At 38.1% G+C, this 22,659-nt stretch overlaps 1 protein-coding gene across 4 annotated transcripts in view; it reads left to right on the top strand.

Moving 5' to 3' along the window:
• The first annotated feature begins 760 nt into the window (after positions 1-760).
• CSDE1 (cold shock domain containing E1) overlaps positions 761-22,659 on the top strand; it is a 33,596-nt gene continuing 11,697 nt past the window's right edge. The window contains exons 1-11 of one of the 4 annotated variants that reach the window (XM_079761741.1): positions 761-906; positions 10,287-10,684; positions 14,297-14,495; positions 15,485-15,594; positions 15,993-16,085; positions 16,701-16,798; positions 18,853-18,934; positions 19,258-19,386; positions 19,492-19,617; positions 20,238-20,450; positions 22,484-22,624. In XM_079761741.1, the coding sequence (XP_079617867.1) occupies positions 14,297-14,495; positions 15,485-15,594; positions 15,993-16,085; positions 16,701-16,798; positions 18,853-18,934; positions 19,258-19,386; positions 19,492-19,617; positions 20,238-20,450; positions 22,484-22,624 (1,191 nt within the window). In that variant the 5' untranslated portion in view covers positions 761-906; positions 10,287-10,684. Of the gene's footprint in view, positions 907-10,286; positions 10,685-12,278; positions 12,533-14,296; positions 14,496-15,484; positions 15,595-15,992; positions 16,086-16,700; positions 16,799-18,852; positions 18,935-19,257; positions 19,387-19,491; positions 19,618-20,237; positions 20,451-22,483; positions 22,625-22,659 lie in introns of those variants that run through there. The other 3 variants (XM_079761742.1, XM_079761743.1, XM_079761744.1) reach the window with 3 other exon arrangements.

Raw genomic sequence — 22,659 nt, 5'->3', positions numbered from 1 at the left:
TGAGCTATGAAAGCATTGAAAGTGAGGCAAATATCTGTGCCCAGGAAAGCGTGGGAAGACATAAAAGAGAACAAAGGCACCTTGGAGGTGGTATGGGATTGGAATAGCAACTGAGATGGAGAGAAAAATCTTGGAACATCAGAAGTAGGATACTGCCTCCTCTTAGAACTCAAGGTGATTTGCTCTGATTTCAACCTTTTGGTTACTGATTCAGCCTCTTTGATTACCTGATACACTACAAATATCCTCTGGTAACAAAAAGGTCAAAAGGATTTTTTATTTTATTTTTTAATGATTAGGCTTTCTTGCCCACTCTTGTCCGTCTGTTGCAAGCAAGGTCGTTTCTGGGAGACAAAGGTCTCACTTAAGACCTCCAAATTACCTGGCTCCTATACTAATGAACATTCCAGTCTAATATAACAGACGAAAGAAGGCTTACACTGTGAGAAGAAACTGGGGTTTGGGGAGCTTTTGGATCATTGCTGGGAAAAGAGAAATCCTTCATATGATAGTCCTGGATATGCCCTCCAAATTGTTCGCCTTCTAGATTTACCCAGGTCTAGTTGCTTAAAGCATATTCAGGTTAGCAAAGATCAGAGCGCCGAAATCACCTGTCACCCCGCCCCCAGAGTCCCAGCGGAGTCAGTAAACTCAGAGATTGCTTCCCGCAGATTGTGGGGGAGGGAATGTAGTGGAACGTAACCACCATTTTGGTTGTGGTTAAGCGCAGCGCACCAGTGGGCGTCACTCGGCCCTCGTGCGCAAGCGTATGAGGAATACGCTACCCTCCCCTTCCTGTGCACGCGCTCGGAGCCCGCAGCTCTCGCGAGAGAAGCGAGATTTATTCCTACGTACCGGGCCGTGCTGCTTATGGCGGCGCTGGAGAGGGGGCGCTGAGCTGTTGGGGTGAGTACGACCCTAGGGTCCAATTGTGGGTAGCAAGAAGCCAGACTAAGGGCGGATGAAAAGACCAAGACTAACGGGAGAGACTTCAGAGTCAAGGTGGGCACTCCTAGAGCTCCGGGTAGGGAAAATCTCACCCTGAGTCTCCGCCTAGGGCTTTTCCACCCGGCCTGTGTTCGACTGTCTAGGCCTCACGTCAGGCCGCAGAGCCGAAACGAAGAGTCGAGACCAGGCGTCCGCGCTTGGTGGCGGTGGTGGTGACTTAAGGGGGGGAGGGAGCGAAAATGGAGGCTCCGACCGCAGCCAAGATGGAGGCAGGGGTGCGGGGCTCGGCCGCGGAGGCTGCTGGGAGTTGTAGTCTGGCCGCTTTCTCCTCTGCGGCTTGGCGGGGGAACGGGAACTACAAGTCCCGGCGGGCGGGGCAGAGGGGTGGTGGCGCGGTCCTTTGTGTGAGGCTGGGAGAGCCGGAGGCTGCGGAGAAGGGCCTATTCTTATTCTGGACCCTATAGTTTCACGGCTGTCATCGGCTTGGGGGTCTGACTACGAGTACCAGAGCGCAGTGCGGCACTGGCGCCTCCTTTGTGTATGGGCTGATGTCTTGCTGCATCGAAATGCTTAGAGACACCTTTCCCCGGCCACATCTGGCATTGTAGCGCGGCCTGATTATCATCCTTACCTCCGCTCACCTCGATCTGTCTCTTCGGTCTCTGTATCTAACCTTCCTTTCTTCGCCTCCCTTTCGACTGTTCGAGAAAGGTAGAGCCTAATCTTAGGCATGTGGCTCTCATCCCTCTCCTGAAGTTAGGGCGTGCTCTGTGAGAGCTCAGTGGAATACATCCTCCTTACCACCTTCTCTCACTATATGCAAGAGCCAGCCCCACATTGTGCAATGATCGTCTGGGCCTCTTCATTCTATATAGAGTTATTTTTTTTAGAGCCCTGGTCGGAGAGACTTTCTAGGTTTTTACCATCCGAGTTTTTATCGGTACGATTATTTAGTGACACGGTTCTTTCGCTTTAAGATTTTCCTTTACAAACATCCAGATGGTTCCTCTCTTGTTTGACTCAGAAGTGAGGCAGGGAACGCTCTCTAAAGCAGCCTCCCATTCTGCAAGCACACAAATCTGAAGTGTGCTAGACAGTTTCCTTTTTTGCACCTAAAAGGAGGGGAAGAATGGTCCTCTTTAAACTGCTGGGAAACAGGGTGAAGGGGGAGAGAGGACGCTCAAAGGCACCGGTAGTTAAATCTATTTCCTTTGAGAGACTTAGTTTTTTATCAAGGACGCTATGAACTGGCAGAGCTACTGGTCTATAAAATGTGGGTACCAAGTTATAGCTCATCTAATATAAGTCATTCTAGATCAAAGGCTGAGTAATTTTCATTTGGGGTTTCTAGAACGCAGGCATTCTCAACACTACATTGAGGGGCAATACAGCTTGGTGTCCTTTTGATACTAACCAATAATGGGTATTCTTGGTGTAGGTAAAGAGGGGATTTATATACTTAAAAAGGCATATGCCTCAGTCATAAAACCTAGATACTCTATCTTGTTTCTTTTTGTTTCCTTTTAGCCGTAGGCCCGAAATAAAAGAGATGGTAGTGGTTTGAATGGTTTTGCAGCTGCTCTGGATGTTTACCATCGAGATGAGTATTTATAGCAGCTGAGTTGAAAAGTAAAGTATTTGAAGCACAGAAGATAGGTTTCCTTTTTTTGTAAATAAGTTCTGACTTAACTATGACCTTTAGAGTGGTTGAAAATTCTGGTAAATTCCTAGTAAATAAAAAAATGAGTGTGAAAACTGACATGCTTTATCCTATTCCTGTTTTTTTTTTTTCACTCTACCTAAAGACACTCTGCAGGGCCATGCAACATTTTTAAAAAATAGTTTCTTTTAAATTATGACAAAATGTACATACAGTAACCATTTTAACCTTTTTTATTTTTAAGTGTACACTTCAGTGGCATTAAGTTTATTCACATTGTGAGAAGGATACTTTTGACCAGGTAGTTGAAACATAGAAACGCTGTTTGGATCCATTTTTAAGGAGTTGAATTTTAGAACCGTAATCCCCCCAAAATAAAAATCTTGACCTCTTGTTAGTTAAAGAAACATGAAGAATTGATGTGCCTTTTTAGCTTTGCCTTTTCAAGATCAGGGAAATTACTTTGAGACCTTTGACCCAAATTGTCTTATGCAGTGCTGTAAAAATTGTAGGATTTCTTTCATAATGAAGGATTACAGCTAGAAGATTTATAATTATTTTTAACAAAGTTTTAAAACATGTTTTTATTGATTTCAGAGAGGGAGAATTAGAAACATCAGTGATGAGAGAGAATCATTGATCTGCCTCCTGCACGCCCCTTATTGGGGATCAAGCCCTCAACCCAGGCATGTGCCCTGACTCAATCAAACTTGTGACCTGCTGGTTTATGGGTAGACCACACCCACCAGACATATAACTATTTTTAAAGACTTAATCCCTGTGTCTTAAATGGTGAAGATGCTATGGTAGGAATGACACGTGTTTTGTTTTTTAATCCCATTGTTTCTTGTTTTTAAATCCTTTCTGCCAAATCAGGCTTTTAATTAATCCCTTTGTCTTGAAATTAACATGTTTTCCAGCCCGATTGGCTTAGTGGGTAGAGTGTCAGCCTGGGGACTGGAGGCTCAAGGGCACATGCCTGGGTTGCAGACTCCATCCCCAGTAGGGGGCGTGCAGGAGGCAGCCTATCAATGATTCTCATCATTGATGCTTCTCCCTTCCTCTCTGAAATCAATAAAAATAATATTTTTTTAAAAATGAAAGTCTTTGCCGAAACCGGTTTGGCTCAGTGGATAGAGCGTCGGTCTGCGGACTGAAGGGTCCCGGGTTCGATTCCGGTCAAGGGCATGTACCTTGGTTGCGGGCACATCCCCAGTAGGGGGTGTGCAGGAGGCAGCTGATTGATGTTTCTAGCTCTCTATCCCTCTCCCTTTCTCTCTATCCCTCTCCCTTCCTCTCTGTGGAAAATCAATAAAATATATATTTTTTAAAAATGAAAGTCTTTGCCCAAAGGCCTTTTTACTGTTGCTTTATTGGGCATGCTAACGCCTTTCCCCCTCATCAGTCTACACCTGCTCTGACAATGTGGCCACTTGCCATGTCTGGCTATTGTGCACTTGAACTGTGCACAGTTCTGAATTGCAATGTGCTGTAATTGTAAAAAACAAAGCAAAACATCAGATTTCAAGGAATGTAAAACGCATTTATATAGTTTGATTACAAGTGGAAAATAACATTTTGGATATATTCGCTTAAATAAGACGTAATTTCACCTGAACACTTTTGCCTATTTCAACTTTAATATGTTTGCTAGAAAATTTTAAATTGCATATATGGCTTGCACTATATTTCTGTTGAACAGTGCTGGTCTACACTGTTACCTGAGTGTGTGTCTGAAACACTTCTTCCCACATTGGCATTTGTCCCATTTCAAGTATTAGCGTATGTAGAAGCAGTTAAGTGATAGATGTATATTTAATTTCAAAAAACTTAGTAGCTGGTAAGGTAGCTAACAACCCAGCATAATTATAATTATTACTAAGCATGCACAGAAAGATAGTTGAAACAATTTGACTTTTATTTCATTTCCATTCAACATGTTGATGACATAAATTGTTTGAACTTGGTTAATTACTTTCCTCAGATAATAAAATAAAAGTGAATTAAAACCTGTTAAGCACTTCAGTTTGTACATATTATTAGCAAAATGCGATATACTTTAACTTGAGTTAATGCACCAAGAAATATGAACGGGAAAGTTAAAGGCAAGAGTATTATTCGTGTAAATCAACAATAGAGAGTTTTCATTCCCATGCTGCCTCTATGGGTCTTCGCTCTTCTCAAAGGAAGAAGGTACTCTGAAAAAAGTAGGTTAGATGGTGGGGAGACTTTTTTTTCTTAATCCTCACCCGAGGATATGGTTTTATTTTTTAATTGACTTTAGAGAAGTAGCAAACAGTTGCCTCGTTTACGCACCCTTCCTGTACACTGAAGGGTTTCAGGTTCAATTTCCAATCAGGGCATAACCTGGGTATATGCCCTGACTGGGAATTGAACCTGCAACCCTTCAGTGTACAAGATGATCCTCCAACCAACTGAGCCACACTGGCCAGCGGAGTGGGGAGACTTTTGTAAAATGGTGTAGCCTTTCATTAACATTTTCCCCAAGTGAGTGCTGTACAAACTTTGAGAATAATTTGTCAAATGGTAAACTGGGTTATGTGATATATTTTAGATGGACTACTGATATCACAAAATAATTTGATTCCTACTATGTGCTTGGCTTGGCAACTGGGGGAGCTAGTAAATAGCAAAATAGGTGTTGATAAATTTGAGACAGGTGAAATAGGGATTAACTATTTGTTTTATCAATTCAAGTCAAGGAATTGGCTTTAACTCCTAAAACAACGTGATAATTGGTGATAATGTTTCATACAGAGCAAAGGAAAAGGGAGTTGATTACTTAGCAACCAGGGAGACTGGGGTCCACATTTAAATTGTTCCTTAATGGATATCTTGTGTTTTATTAAGTGTTAATTTGATTGAAAAGTATTTAGTTAATCATGGAAATGTCAAAACTGAAGTTAACTAATGAAATGAAATTTAGCCACTCTGAATTGTATATTCATGATTTTGGGTGGGTTTGTTTGAGCTTTAATATATCCTAATAGGCTTTATTAATGCCTAAGACTGACCCTCTAATGCTTCAGATTTTAGATTCTGGAAGTGTTTTATTTCTGTGTTACTAAGTGGCAAACCTGGCAGTTCTTAACATAATACTAGGTTTACCAGTTAATAATGGCAGATTTTGTAATCAAAACACGATAATTTCAAGAGAAACATCAAAAGTGCTTTTTTAAAAAAATAATTTAAAAAATATATATTTTATTGATTTTTTTACAGAGAGGAAGAGAGAGGGATAGAGAGTTAGAAACATCGATGAGAGAGAAACATCGATTAGCTGCCTCCTGCACACTCCCCACTGGGTATGTGCCTGCAACCAAGGTACATGCCCTTGACCAGAATCGAACCTGGGACCCTTGAGTCCGCAGGCCGAAGCTCTGTCCACCGAGCCAAACCGGTTAGGGCTCATCATCATCAAAAGTGCTTTATTCAAAGTAATGACCATCGATAGCTACAAATTTCCCCCATCTTTCATGTAATTTGTGGATACCGTCCCAATAGAACTTTTCTTGTTTTGAGGCACACCATTCAGAGACCCAATTTTCCACGTCTTCATACATTTTGAAGTGCTGCTCAGAAAGTGCTTGTGCCATTGATTGGAACAAGTGATAATCTGAAGGAGCAAGGTCTGGTGGATACAGCGGGTGGGTTAATACTTCCCAGGCAAGATCTTTTAATGTGTCTTCAACTGGTTTTGAAGTGTGTGAAGGTGTGTTACCATGAAGCAAAATTACTTTGCTGTGTCTTCTGGCCCATTCCGGTCATTTTACGATCAAAGCGTGGTTCAAATTGATTATTTGTTGTCAGTATCAATCTGTATTAACGGTTTCACCTGCATTTAGAAGCTCACGATACACCACACCTTCCTGATCCCACCAAACACAGAGCATTGTCTTCTTTCCGAAGCGATTTGGCCTTGCAGTCGATGTTAATGGTTGACCTGGATCAACCCATGATTTTGTGCGTTTGGAATTCTCAAAATAAATCCACTTTTCATCGCCAGTCACAATTTTATACAAAAAAGACTTTCTTTTGTGCCGTTGAAGCAACATTTTAGTGATGACTTTGCAGTTTTCCATTTGTCTTTTGTTCAGTTGATGTGGCACCCACTTTCTTTCCTTTAAAATCTTTCCCATTGCTTGTAAACTATCGGAAATTGTTTGCTGAGCAACGTTTAATCTTTCTGCAAGTTGTTTTTGAGTTTGACACGCATCTTCATCCAATAATGCTTGTAATTGTCGGTCTTCAAACTCTTTTGGTTGACCTAGATGTTCTTTGTCTTTCGCATCAAAATCATCACTTTTAAAGTGTTTAAATCAGCATTCACAAGTATCTCGAGATGGAGCATGTTCACCATAAGCTTCCCAAAGTATGCAATAATTTTTTCTTCAAAATAATGAATTAAAACTTCCTGCAAATGCTCTTTTTTGGGCATGAAATTCGACATTTTTAAGCGTCAAGATATCTATGATGTTAACTCCTTCAGCAAATTTGACATACGAAGTTTTGAAACTTGCTGTCAAATCAGTTCAAATTTTTCAAGATAAGTTTTTTTCCTTGATTCTTTGTCACATAATATGCACAACCTTGTTAGTAGTTTGATGAAATTCTCATCGATATCATCAGATAGCAGTTCTAAGGTGTTTGGGTTCATAAATAGACCTAAGTTATTAAGGTTAAACCATTGTACCAAGTCTATTTTTAAGAGATTAATTCTTTATTTTTTTAACTGTTTTTATTGATTTTTAGTGAGGAAGGGAGAGGGATAGAAAGAAACATCCATTGGCTGCTTCCTGCACCCCCTCCCAACCTCCACGAGGGACCATGCCGGCAACCCAGGCTTGTGCCTGAGCTAGTGAACACTCAACCAGTGAGCCACACTGGCCTGGCAAAAGATTACTTCTTGATTAGATAATTAAGACTTTATATAGTTAGCCAAAACAAAAATTTATGGATCAACTACTTTTTGCTATATTATTTTCTGCCATGGTTAAGTTTAGAAGTACTGGGTTAGGCACTTTGGGGACTGTAATAGAGAAATAAACTTGATTTTTGCCTCAGAATTTGGAAATAAAATTGGAGGAACAAGATGCATAAACATGATGTAAGCAAAGTACAGAATTGATTTGATACCAAAAAGAATGATACGGGCAGTAGGAGTTACTGTTCACATAGTGGGAATTAAGGTAATAAGTCAATGCCTGTATGGTCAAGAAAGGGTGTTTGTTTGTGGGTGTGGCTTTTTTTGTCACCTTGAAGATGGCGAAGTTATATTCTATGTGGGAAGAGCCATATGCACAAAGAAGTGATGAATTCAAGAATTTTTCCAAGCGTTGTGTTTAAAGATTAGGGAAGAGAGGCTGTGCACTTGTCTAGGAGAAGTGGAGAGCAATAGAAGGTAAAGATGGCAAGGTAGAACAGAGACATCTTGGGTGGTGGATCTTAAACCCTGGTTGCAAGTCAGAAACATCTTGGGGAAAGGGAATAAACAAAATATACCAAGTTCTGAGAACTAAACCTAGTGAAAAATTAGAATGTCATGGTGGGGTTCAGGCTTTGATTTTTTTTTTTTTTTTAAGTTGCCCAGGTGATGGTTGGGTTGGATATGCAGCCAGGATTGAGAACTTACCACTTACCATAAAGAGTGCTGGAAAAGTCACAGGATTTTGGACAAGGAGATGGGATAAAATTGAAGTTTTAGATCAGTCTTGGCAGCATTATTTGACAAAATGGAGGGGATTGACACTGGAAGCTGGCAGATGTTAGACACCTGGATTAACATATGATGTCATTTAGTACATAAGATGAATACAAAAGATACCTTTAAGGAAATATTGTTAAGACTTGCAACATTGGGTGTGGAGGTGGAGAGGGATGAATCAGTCATTACGGAAGTGGCCCTTCGTTAGGCCAGTTAAATTACTCTTGGGTACTGGGCATAGGTATATTTTAAATCTTCCCAAGTGATTTGAGAACCATAGCTCTAAGAATAAGTATCTAGTCTGGGTAATAGGAGAATGATCCAAATAAAATTGTGTTTGGACAAATGTAACACCTGATATTTGAAGTAGCAATGTAATGTCATAGGATGTTAGATATAACTACAAAAGAAATGGCCACAGATCAGTTATTACTAAGTTTTCATTTTGCATATGAGAAACTGAAATTTAGTGAGATTAAATTACTTGATACTGGCATTTTACTAGTAACAGTGATTAGAATTGAGCTGTGCTAGTCTAAGCTATTTCACCAACTCTGGCTGGCCTCTGTCTGAATTATGTTTGTTTGTTTTTTCTTATGGTTCTTATTTGTGATGTTTTTCAAATATATATTCATTTTTCAGCTTATCTAAGACCAAATCTACCTTTTTCTTCCCAGATAAAGCATTTTAGTTAACATTTGAATCAGTGCAAAATAATTTTATAGCTAATATAAAGCACAATTCTTTTATTTATACATTTTTCTCTTTCCATTTTATCTCATCTTAATTGTTTCTCTTCTGTAGACATTTCTCATCTATTTATGGCAACAGTTCATTAATGTTTCTCTGTTTTCTTCACTAAGTCATCTATCTCCCAAAGCATTTCAAGACTTAATACTCTTTTATCAAGACTGCCCTAGCTGGTTTGGCTCAGTGGATCGAGATCCTTATTAGGAGACACGAAGGAGGCAGCCAATCGGTGATTCTCATCATTGATGTTTCTCTCTCTCTCCTCCCTCTCTGAAATCAATTTTTAAAAAAAGAAAAAAAAAGAACTAAGACGGTTTCTTGTTATATCAAGTTGAAATGCTTCATAGCCTGGCTCCACTATACCTGTCACACCACATATCCCATTTCACTTTAATCCTGACCTCTGTCCTAGCCAGACTAGCCTATTGATTCCTTTGAAAATAACAAGCCACACTTGTTACCACAGTCATTCATGCAATAAACCTCCCTTGATACGTTGGGCATAGAGCATCATATACATGGACCCTGCTCTCAGGGGATTTAGAATTTAGTGGCATACTCTGACTGACTTGGCTTATATGATATTTCACACCTCAGCTGTTTTCTTTAAAAAATCTGCCCATTTCTCCAAATTAAGCTCAAATTCCACCTTTTATTAAAAGCCCTCTTTGACTTTGCTTACCATGTTGCTTTGATACACATACAGTGGTGATTAAACAATACCTAGTATTTCTAGTATATGATGTAGTGGGCACCCAGATATTCGTTGAGTAAATTAATTTTTGATATTTTTGTCCTATATTCTGCTTTTTCTCCATGTATAACTCTTTTCGGCAGAGTGTCAACCCCCTCTAATGGCAGGAACTTCTTTTATATTTTCTACAGTACCTAACATAGTGCTAAATGTTTATAAAACATTTGTACTAAATATTATGTTATGTAACTTAGAGCTTGAGTGGGTATCAACAATGACTGAAATAATTTCTGGTTTTGAGTATATGATGTTAAAGGAGGTGTATCCATTAGCACATGAGAGATTGCTCAAATAACATCAAATGAATGTGCTTCTAAGTTGTCTGTATTGCTTGCTTGACCAATGATTCTAAGTTAATGAGATGAGCTGATCCCTGTACCTATCCTCTGTCCTGGGTTCTTTTATGGAAGTTATATTTAATGTCTTTATTTTTTTTTTTTAATCTCTAGTATGAAGTGTAACAGAACAGACTTTACCACCTGAAACTGCTGCTTCAAGTTCAGATCAGGCAAAGAACAAACTTGAAACAACCAACAAGACCAAAGAAGAGTACACTTAAGTTGAAGACACAACACTTGATCTGAAACAAGAAGTTTGTGCCTACTCAACAGCTTTGAAAGAGCACTTCCCAACGCTGCTAGTAGTCTTTGTTTTCTTCAGTGCTGTACTGTGAGATTGCCCGGTGCAGCAGCAGTTGTATTCTTTATTAGCTTGATAGATCATTTTCTCTCGCTCTCTTTTTTTTTTTTTTTTTAAATACTAGCAACTTTCATCCTTTGAAACGTGTGCTGAAAAAGAAGAATCAGCAAATACTACTGAAAGTGCAATATTTGATTATCACTGCGAGGTAGGTTTGTAGTTTCCCGATGGACAATAATCCTATATAATAAAAGCCTAATATGCAAATTGACCAAACAGCAGAACAATTCACACTGACCACCAGGGAGCAGACGCTCAATGCAGGAGCAGGCCCCAGGCTGGCCAGGGTGGGTGCCAGCGGGGGCCCCAGTGATCGCCCCCCCGCAGGTCACTCCACAGATCGGCCCTGATCACCGGCCAGGCTTAGGGACCCTACTGTGCAGGATTTCGTGCACGATTTTGTGCACCAGGCCTCTAGTCAGTTTATAATTCCGATTTCCTAATTATTTGATCAGATACAAAATCTTTTTAATCAATTCTCTTCTAAAAGTATTCTGAAAACCATATTTTCAACTATTGAGTTGAAATGTCACTAGATTAAATTATTGTCTTGCTAGATGGGGCCACTTTTATGGCCAAAATTGAGATTTTTCCCATAAGATTATATTTATTCATATATATGCAGATCTCTTGGTTTTTTGGTCTCTCAGAAAAACTCCATCTGTACTATTTAGAAGCTAGGATTTCAGGTAGGAATGCTGTCTATCCAGTTGTCCAAGCTAGAAACTGTTTGTAAAAATGGGGACGTTTTGTTATAGAATTGGTGTGGAAGAAGACAGCTGGACACTCGGAGGTTTCAGGAAAAGCCTTTATTCAAAACAGCGCTCTGGTTCAGGGGACTCTATAAGATCCAGATCCTGAACAACTTAGACAGTGAGATTTTCTCTTTATATATTTCTGAGTTTCTTTGTTTCCTAACTACCAAGCTTCTGTAGTGGACTCTCACAGCCCCCCCCCCTCGCTCGAGAATCAGTTAGAATGGTTAATTTAGGTTATATAGATTGTATCTAATGTCCATCCTGGATGGCGCCAATGACCTCCCTCTAGTTAAGCTGTTACATCGATTGTATAGATTGTATCTAATGTCCTGGATGGGCCACTGACCTCCCTCTAGTTAAGCTGTTACATCGATTGTATAGATTGTATCTAATGTCCTGGATGGGCCACTGACCTCCCTCTAGTTAAGCTGTTACATCCTTGGTTTATGGCCCCTTGTAAATTGGAAGTATTTAGATAAACAGCTCTTGTGAAACCAGATAATTAAGGAAAGGGCAGTGACTTCAGGAATGTGGACTAGTCCCCATCAGTTTAAGTCGGGACTTGCTGGAATTAAAACATACATTGTGAAAATTTATCTGCTACTAATTCAAAGTTGAGGAAGTATGCTAATATGGAATGCTAAACAATGGTAATTTGGGGAAGTTAGGTTTATGAAGATCAATTTTCCTTTTTAATTTTCTTAAGTTTTCTAAAGTGGATAGAAATAAAGGCTTGAAATTCAGAAAGGATTCCTCACTTTATAGTGAAAAAAGATAGTGTGCCAAAGAAGAGAATGTTCATTTGTGTCATTTGCTTTTCCTAGTTGTTTCTTCATACCTCTTCATCTGTTTTTTAAAAAAAATAAGTTTAGACGCTTAGTGATTGATTGTGCTGGGTTGGATAAGATAATAAAAATTGAATATTGCTTTACCTTTATTCAGAAGGGTAAAAGACTAGATGTCAAGGTTTCCATTTCATTCTATTGAAAAGGATTTCAAGTAGAAGTGCTTTTTCTTTAACCTAATCTTTGTATTCTGAATATTAGTTTGCTATGTAAGTCAGTTATAAACATTGTGCTATGTTATCACAGCTGTTTAAGATGGAGAACGTTTTTACTGTGTCATCAGATCCTCATCCCCCTCCTGCATCCCCTCCTTCACTTTCTTTACCTTTATCTTCATCTTCTACCTCATCTGGGACAAAAAAACAAAAGAGGACCCCCATGTATCAGAGATCTGTAAGTCAGGGAAGCAGTTACCCCAGCTTGTTTGCTTTGTGTTTAGAGCATGACTTTGGAGGGCTACTCAGTTTGGTTAAAATACCTTGCAAACTCACTTTCTAACTTCCCTAAGCATATCCTTCACCTTGAATCTTGAAAGATAAGTTCAGTAGTGTGGGGCTTTGCTGCTCAAAGTGTGTCCAAGATTCAAAAGTATCACTTTGGGAGCTTGTTAGAAGTGGAGAATCTCAAACCCCTGTCCCACTGAATCAGATTTTGTATTTTAACCAGATCACTAGATTGCCAGGTGTAACAAACTTGAGAAGCCCTAGTTTAGAGCCCAGATTGTAGACATTAGGCCTTCTTGGTTTGACATCACTACCATTTGACTTTGGCAAGTCATTTAGCCTCTCTCTTTTTCCTCATTGTTAAAATGGGGATAATATTTCTCATGGGTTTTTGTAAAAATTAAATGAGTTAATACATGTCAGACAGAATAATATTAAGCATGAAAGAACTAGAACTTAATCACCTACAGATATGAGTGCTTTGATTTGCATGATTTGGCCATCCCACACATTGTTTAAGTATTTGTGTTTGGCTTTATCTTTCTACAACTTTAGTACTTTTTTCTAATGAAAAACATTTTTTAAATGTATTTTATTGACTTTTTACAGAGAGGAAGGGAGAGGGATAGAGAGCTAGAAACATCGATGAGAGAGAAACATCGATCAGCTGCCTCCTGCACACCCCCTACCGGGCCGGGGGTGTGCCCGCAACCCATGTACATGCCCTTGACCGGAATCGAACCTGGGACCTCTCAGTCCGCAGGCCGACGCTCTATCCACTGAGCCAAACCGGTTTCGGCGAAAAACATTTTTATTAATGTTCAACTTAAACGAAATGCTTATAAACCAAAAATAATTTGTTTTTATGGGTTAGTGAAATATCCAATGTGAGGACAGTATTTGATGAACTAAAGAGGTTGCGTTGCATTACATCTAAATAGCTCCCCTTTTCTATAAGGAATGTTTTGCTTTATCTGATCATAAAAATAACAGCATTTAGAGATTTTATCAGTGTCTAAAACAGGTGAAGACTTCTTAAAAGTACCTGTGAAATGATTGAACATTTTCAGAATTGAAGAATTTTTTTCTTGGAGTTTTATGTTAGAAAACACTTGTTTTCTAACTCACTATTTTGGGTTCTTTTCCATTAAAGGAACTAAGCATGCATGCATTCTGATATTTTCTGGTTTGAAATAAGTATTGCATATAAAGTTTATTTTAATCTCTACTAACTTAAGTAATTGTCTTCAAGGTGCATGGCTTACGAAATAGTATTAAGGTTTCTATTTAAGTTTCCAAGTAAGTGTTAATAAATTTCTTAAGGAAGTGTGCTCATAGTTTAGGTTGCCCTCTCTTAAATATTAATTACCAAATTGTTTTAAGATTGTTGGTAAAGTTAACATAAAGGCAGCTTTTACTTATGTTGTTGATTTACCTTAATACTAGCATCTGGAAATTCTGTTTTTCTAGTAAGCAAAAATTCTACCATAAATTGGGACAATTTCCCAAAATAATTTAAATATTTACTCTGAAATGTTTTAATAGCTAAATTTGCATTTCAACAATAAAAGCCCATAATCTCCCTTTTATCTATTTTATCTTTATTTTGTTTGCCTTTTTATATTAAAAATTTTAATGATTTGTTCATTAGGCCTATGCTGTGGAGATAATGTACAGATCTGTATATATTGAGTTCTTTTTCTTTTCAAAACAGATGAGCTTTGATCCAAACCTTCTCCACAACAATGGACACAATGGGTACCCCAATGGTACTTCAGCAGCACTGCGCGAAACTGGGGTTATTGAAAAACTGCTAACCTCTTATGGATTTATTCAGTGTTCAGAACGTCAAGCTAGACTTTTCTTCCACTGTTCACAGTATAATGGCAACCTGCAGGACTTAAAAGTAGGAGGTAATCTGTTGATTCTCCTTTTTTAAAAAACCAATCATAAATTTCTTTTCCATATCAACTTGCTAATGAGAGTGTTAGTTTGGGTCTTTTAATTCTACCAATTACTGAAGTATGTCTGTATAAACTAGCAGAATTCTGATTTCTATTGTAGTGTTGTCTTTTTGAGTGATGACAGGCTGATTAAAAGATATCTTTGAATATTTTTTAAATAGATACTTAGAAGATTTAAGTTACTCCCCTAATAGTGACTCTTTATACTGTATTTGCTTTTAGGCCCATAGAAAGATTCAACTTTTCTAATGTTAGTTTTGATTATTTTACCAGGTACTAGTTTGGTAGTACCTGAAAAAATAACTCTTACAGTTTCACACTTGCACTATATGAAAAATCATCTTGGCTAACACCAGGGAAGCCATTTTTACATATGAAAATGTGTGGTTTATTTATTAAAGGACTGAAGTTACCAAGTCTCAGTGTGTATTTTAAAAAATATCTTTGAGGAAAAAAAGTACGAACAATAGTTAACATGAATATTTTATGTACCAAGTACTCTAAACCCTATGAGAATATTATTTCGGTTAATTCTCGTTATACACTTGAGGTACAGAGGTTAAAAAAACTTGCCAAAGTTCATGATTGTTACATTGCCTTATTTGCAGCATGTGTAAATGCCATGAAAACTAAGATATGGCTTAGTCTAAAGCAATGGTTTTGAAACATTAATGTATATCAGAATTACCTGGAAGTCTTGTTAAAAACGTAGATTGCTGTACTGCTTGCCCAAAGATTGCTTTTTAATAGGACGAGTGGGACCCGGGAATTTGTGTTTCTGCTAAGCTTCCAGGTAATGGCTGCTGTTGGTGCAGGGACCCCACTTTGGGAATCACTAGTGTAAGGCAGCTCAAATGCTACATTAAGTTTAGGTTGAACATGAGATACTATTTTTTATCAAAATTAGTACAACAAACACAGCACTTTCTATATTTCAGATGATGTTGAATTTGAAGTATCATCTGACCGGCGGACTGGGAAACCCATTGCTGTTAAACTGGTGAAGATAAAACAAGAAATCCTCCCTGAAGACCGAATGAATGGACAAGTGAGTGACTTGGATGCTCTGTGTTTTCTTCGGGCCCTGCATTTGCATATCTTTCCCATTAGGAAAGGAAGATTCCCCATCTCCTCAGTTTGCACGCAAGAGAGCTATAGTATATAAAGATCATTATTTTAAAATTATATCAGAAGCACTGGCATTTCTTGACCTGAAATTTAAAAATGGTCAAGACTCAATTTGGGTTTTTACAAATAACCCAGAGTTTATACTTACAGTCAATTTATGTCTGTAAGTTTGAAACTTGGCAGCATGGCATCCTCTTGTGGATCATATTAAAATGCATCCCTATGTATAGTATAGAGGATATTAAAATTCAGTTTATATTGCACAGTGCTGCTCCTGAAATGATTAGCAATGGAAATTTTTTTTTTTTTGACTGGTAGGTTGTGTGCGCTGTTCCTCACAACTTAGAGAGTAAATCTCCAGCTGCCCCGGGTCAGAGTCCAACAGGGAGTGTATGCTACGAACGTAATGGGGTAAACTTGTGTATTTTTCTTAAACCTTTGCCTGATCCACCATGTGATCTATAAGCGTCCTTTAATTCAAAATAGAAAACGTAAGCTGCAGTAGATAAAATCAATTTTAAATTTGGTTTCTAAGGCTTTGAGTGCAGCATAATAAAAAAATTAAAAGCAAAAAAATTTATAGGACTTCCAAGTGTTTTAGCTTGCCCACGTGTGACCTTAGTTAGAACCTTAAGGTAAAATGCTCCTTTTACTCACTTTTTGGGGGGTTGAGGGAGGGGATCTTTTTTCTGGTTTCTTTTAAGCACTAACTCCAGCTTTTTTGTTTGGAATGCCTTATATAAAAATTGGTCTTTTGAAATGTAACTACAGTCTCTGGGCAAATGCTTCCCGTGTGTAAGCTTTTTGAAGTTGGATTGCTGCTCAGCTGTGGACTCGCAGAAGTCATCAGCATCATGGAGGGGAAGTGTGTGTTTATATGAATAAACAATGTGCTTGTCATAAAGCATTTAATTTTAAGGAATTTGGCTTAAAATGCCAGTTTAAGAGCTATTTAACAAAGTAAGTCACAGTATACCATAAACATGCATCCTGCCAATATAGTAATAATAACTTATTAATTCACAGGAAGTGTTTTATCTGACTTACACCCCTGAAGACGTGGAAGGGAACGTTCAGCTGGAAACAGGAGATAAAATAAATTTTGTAATTGATAACAATAAACAGTAAGTTCTTTTTTTCCCCCTACCTAAATGATTTTCCTTTTTTGCAATAAGAAATTTGAAGGGAGTTATAAAACTAGCTTATAACTCTGGATAATTTTTATGATCCTGTAAATTTTTCATTAATCACTAAGCATTTGAGGGGGTGCATTCTATGATGGGTATTGTACAGGATGTCAAAAATAGGAAGATAATTAGAAAACAGTTTTTAAGGAGCTAGCTGTTCCAGAGGTTGGTGAAGATGTTGCAAAAGCACAGCAGTGTTGTAAGTTTTGAGGTAAGGTTGTAAAGTCACTAGGGAGATGAGGGGAGACAGTGTCTTGGGTAGAGGAAGTATTTGGGGGAATACTTTGCATTGTTTGAATTGACTGGATCATGGGAAGATGAAGCTTGAGCTCTATCCCATAAGGAGTTTAAGTATGATAGCATTAGATTATTGGAAGTGGTGGAGAGTGGGGATGCTCTAAACTAGAGGCAGTTATACGAGATTTAATAGGAAAGATGAGGGCCCGATACAAAAAGGCCAGGGGTGGTTAGGTGGAGAAATGAGGGTGGGAAAAGAATTATACTTAGTTTGGCATTTGGAATTTGAGGTATCTGTCGGTATTTCTGGGTGAAGATTGAATATGCAGTTACACCTAGAAGTGAGAGGAGCTAGTAGCGGGCAGGAAATATAGCTGTTGATTTCCAAGGCATAAGCAGTTAAGGAAAGGGTAGTTAGGAAAGCCCAGGGATGATGATTTTTATTTGGGGATGGGGGAGATGGGAAATACAAGTACAGAAGGAAGTTAAAAATGGGAAGTTGGAAAAATGCTAGGAATGCACTTTCCAACAGCACAAGTCCCAAGAGCTTGTGCAGAATCATTAGCCTTGAGCCTTACCTTTTGTAAGACTAGAAGGAATTAGATTGAGTTGTAGGTTTGGATATTATAAAGTTTAGTCTGAATACCTCAATTTAATCTCAAGAAGGAAACCAGAGGATAGAGCTTGAATTTGAGGGGGGAGCCAATGAAAGGGCTTTACTTAACCCTTATCAAGTTCTTACATGTGCCAAGCATTGCATGAAATAGCTGTTAATCCTCAGAACAGCTTCGCCTGATAGCAAACCTGTAAACCAAGGTTTGTTCTCATACAGTAACTTTCCTAAAGTTTTCAATAGCAGATATTTAAATCCCAATCTAAGTCTAAAGCCTTTTCACTTCAGTAAGTTGCAAAGGCAAGTAGGAGTTTTTTTCTGTGTCTTTGTTAGTCTGATTTTTGAAGTAAAAAGCACAATTGGGTTACAATTTCTTCATGAAGATTTAAGAGAAGTAATTGCTTGGTCTGCAGCTCTTAAAAAGCAACTACATCAACAAATACTATTGCATCTTACACAGTCGGCCATCTTTAAAATGAAATCAAATGTACATTGCTACTGCTCAAAGATGGGGACAATATAGCAGCATGTGATGTTATCTAACTGGTTTCAATGAAAGTGAATCATTTTTTAAAGCATAGAAAATTTCTCCTATAATAACTGCATTTACTCATCTTTCTTTTTATGGCTGTTTAATCAGGGGGAAAAAATTGATGAAATAGTTACTAAAGTCTCATTGCAAACGGGCCATCTCTTATTCATCTCTCTATCTCCAATACCTTTGCTTGTAGCACATAATGCCTATTCAAATGTGCATTTAATGAATGACCTTCCTAAAACGAGCATTCCCTGTCTTTGGTTGCATGTAGTTTGTGGCTTTATTTCTTTTGTTATAATGGAAAAGCAGAACATCATGTACCAATGGTGTTATTTTAACAATCCAAGAGAAAAATGATTATATATATATATGTTCCTCATTTAGAAGGCTAGGGATTTTGAGCAAAAGTTTTTTTGCATATGAAGCCGTGTGAAAAGAATCAGGTGTCATAAACCTTACATTTGCTCTTAGTGGTAGAATTCTTGAGGCCTCAGAAAACTAGTTTATTGTTTGTTCCTTTAGACTCATCGTATCTAACCAAACCATTGCATTTTTCACCCCTCTTTGTGATACCCCCATCCCCACCCAATTATTCCCTTCTAGTACTGGTGCTGTAAGTGCTCGAAACATTATGCTGTTGAAAAAGAAACAAGCCCGCTGTCAGGGAGTAGTTTGTGCCATGAAGGTAAATATCATCAATTTGAGAAACTTGAGTTTTTCTTTGACTATTTTAAGTCTTATACTTCAAACTTAATAAGGCTTTTGTTTTTCCTCTTTGTCTTCTCGTTGAAAATATTTTACTGTTAACCTTAATAATCTCTTAAAATTCTTTGGTTACTAATTCATTATGTTCTTTAAAATGGGCCATTTAATTGATAGTATTGGACTTTACCAAATATATTGTTTCATAGCAGTATAATTTTATGAAAAGGTTTATTGATTGTTAATTGTAATCATAAATACACACTTAACAGTATATAATGTTTGTTATTTTTTGTTTGGCTTCAGGAGGCGTTTGGCTTTATTGAAAGAGGTGATGTTGTAAAAGAGATATTCTTTCACTATAGTGAATTTAAGGGTGACTTAGAAGCCTTACAGCCTGGAGATGACGTGGAATTCACAATCAAGGACAGAAATGTAAGATAGTTAACTAATTTTATTTGGCTTTGTAAGATCAGTAATGAATTACATTTTTAGGAAACATTTAAAATGACATGCCCCTCCCACCCCCTTTTGATTTAGGGTAAAGAAGTTGCAACAGATGTCAGACTATTGCCTCAAGGAACAGTCATTTTTGAAGATATCAGTTTTGAACATTTTGAAGGAACTGTAACCAAAGTTATCCCAAAAGTTACCAGTAAAAACCAGGTAAATGGTCTTTTTCTGGAGAGTCTTCTTTGCCTCATCAGTAACAGAATTTTTATTCCATTTGATTAATGTAATTATGTGGCATTAGAGCAATGAAATATTTCTTGATATATATAATTAAGCTAAATGAGAGGCTATTGATTGATTTAGCCATGAGTGCAGTTTTTTAATTTTGTTTTGTTGTTATACTGAGCCATAAGGAAAAAGGAACAAAAGCAATGCTTGTTAAAATGGAAAACGACAATTTGGGTGCACAGTTGTTTCCACAACTATGTCACCCACTGCCAGTTTGTTTTGTTTCTTTCGTGGGGCAAAGAGATGAGACCCGAGAGTGAGTTGCGGGGGGGGGGGGGGGGGGGGCGCGGCGATAGTGCTAAGAAAATGTAAAACAAAAAACTAAAACAGTTTTCCTTAAAACTTCTGTGTAGTGTTGTGATTTCATGGTTTTATTATGTTACCTTAGAACACAAAACTTTCAAAGTGGACTTACATTGTCGACCCCTTTTTTCCCTTTAGGGAGCTATTATAAATAACATGGGTTTGCTGTGTTCTTCTTGTTTGACTTAGAACTAGGAAGGATGGGAAATCTCCAGCTAAAAATAGTTTTTCCTTCTCATCAGAATGACCCATTGCCAGGACGCATTAAAGTTAACTTTGTGATTCCTAAAGAACTTCCCTTTGGAGACAAAGATACAAAATCCAAGGTGACCCTGTTGGAAGGCGACCATGTTAGGTTTAATATTTCAACAGATCGACGTGACAAATTAGAACGAGCAACCAACATAGAAGTTCTATCAAATACATTTCAGTTCACTAATGAAGCCAGAGAAATGGTAAGTGTTGGCTGTTATAAGTATCCGGTATAAAGGTGGAGTGGTGGTATATTCAAGTTTGTAATACTGTATTAAAAATTATTTAAGTGAATGACGATATTGGGCTGTTGCCTTGTTAAGGTAATTAATAACACAGTGCAAGTCAGTCTAGGTTTGACATCTAGCTCTGCTACTTAACCTTGTAAAGATGTGGGAAAGTTTTAGAATGGAAATTTGGACAGGATGATTTTCAAGGTCTTTTGAGAGTCAGTGATTATCTGGCCCTTAAATATGAAGACTGAGAAGATTTGAGAAAGCAGATTTCCCCAAACTGTTTTTGTAAGATGTTTAGTAAACACTAGATTAAAAATAGAGAAGTTTTGTTTCTTTTGTTTTTACATCTGGACTTTGTGAATTCTTTTAGTGGGTATATGTTTAGGAGTGACATATAACCAGAATTATTTTTTACAAGCTCAGTTTTCATGAATTAACTTTCCCTAATGTAATTTACATTTAGTTCTGTTTCGGGTCATAACATCTACAGTATATCTCTAACTAAAAATCTGGAGATTTAGGATGGATCTGGAGAGCATTATGTTAAGTGAAATAAGCTAGGCAGTGAAAGAAAAATACCACATGATCTCACTCATTTATGGAAAATAAAGAACATTATAACCTGATGAACAAATAGATAGATACAGAGGCAGTAAAGCATCAAACAGACTGTCAAATTACAGCGGGATGGCTGGGAAGTGTTGGGGGAGGGGGGGAAAGAGATCAAAGGACTTGTATGCATGCGTATAAGCACACCAATGGACACAAGACACTGGGGGCGGGGGATGAGGGGGATGAGGGCATGCGACGGGGTAGGGGAGGCTGGGGGAAGGTCAATGGGGGGAAAAAAAGGAGATATATGTACTACTATATGTAATACTTTAAACAATAAAAAAAATCTGGAGATTTAAATGCATGATTTAAAAAAACCATTTCTCAGGCAGGATCTGTTTTTGCTTTATGGCATGAGTTCATTGTTGAGTAACTTGGCTACCGTTAGGATTTAGCAAGGATTAAATGTCAATAATTGTGCTTCATTGAACATTTGAGGACCTGCCATGTGCCCTCTACTCTGGATATAATGCCCTCATAGAGCTGATAATTTAGTGAGGAAAGGATTTTCTTTATCTTAGTCTTCAGACCTAAACCTTAAGTCCTTCCTGTGCCTAAACTCACATAAAAATGTTGAGGTATAGATCAGAGCGTTACCTTTAGTTGACTGTTGAAGTATTTGAAGTATCGGCCTATAGATTTTTTTACATCTCTGGAAATCATATTGTCATTAAGTTTGGACCTTGTTTGTAATCTTGTCTGCCACTTATTAGCTGTGTGCTTTGGACAAATTGCTTAACCTCTCTCAGCCTTGACTATCGTATCTTGCAAAAACATAATAATACTACTGAGTTCACAGAATTGAGAATTAAATGGAGTACATTGTGTTGCATATATTTACATTGAAATCCAACTTTTTCTAGTGCATGTTGGCCAAGCAGTGTAGCATCTGGTGGGTCTCAGTTGCTTAGAAATTGGTTTACTTCACTGAAAGCAGTGAGTTTGTATTTAAATGGAAAAATTACTGCATGCTCTCCTTCCCAGGACACCCACACCTTTTTCTTTCCCCTCACCTCCCCTCACAGGTGTACATCTCCTAAACTCTAAGGGACCCCACGAGACTTTCAATCAGGGGAGCAATGGACGGCGGCAGCTCGTCCCGAGCTAACCCCCTGAAGCTGTCTCCAAGGCCCCCTTTTCTCTGACTTCTCAGCCAAGCAGCCCTGCTTAGGCTCTCTCCTGTTGCTGCCTCTATACTTTGCCCTTCCTTGCTTCACTGTCCCAGCTTTAATAAACATACTCTTAAAATGAAAAAAGATGAAAGGAAAAATTACAATGTGGATATAGAATTTGGGTCAAAGAATTCCTAATTTAACTTGATTATGTTTGCATGCTTAAATGTTGTTTTGAAAGCTTCACAGCCAGTGAAACTATTATTTGTGTTTCAGGGTGTAATTGCGGCCATGAGAGATGGTTTTGGTTTCATCAAGTGTGTGGATCGTGATGCTCGTATGTTCTTCCACTATAGTGAAATTCTGGATGGGAACCAGCTCCATATTGCAGATGAAGTAGAGTTTACTGTGGTTCCTGTGAGTAGTTTTTAAGAAAAGTACGAGTGGTTTTG

The sequence above is a fragment of the Cnephaeus nilssonii genome (genome assembly GCF_951640355.1).
Source record: "Cnephaeus nilssonii genome assembly, chromosome: 21".
In the NCBI taxonomy this organism is placed as follows: Eukaryota; Metazoa; Chordata; class Mammalia; order Chiroptera; family Vespertilionidae; genus Cnephaeus; species Cnephaeus nilssonii.
Note: the sequence above shows the minus strand (reverse complement) of the source record. Positions and strands in the feature narration are given on the sequence as shown.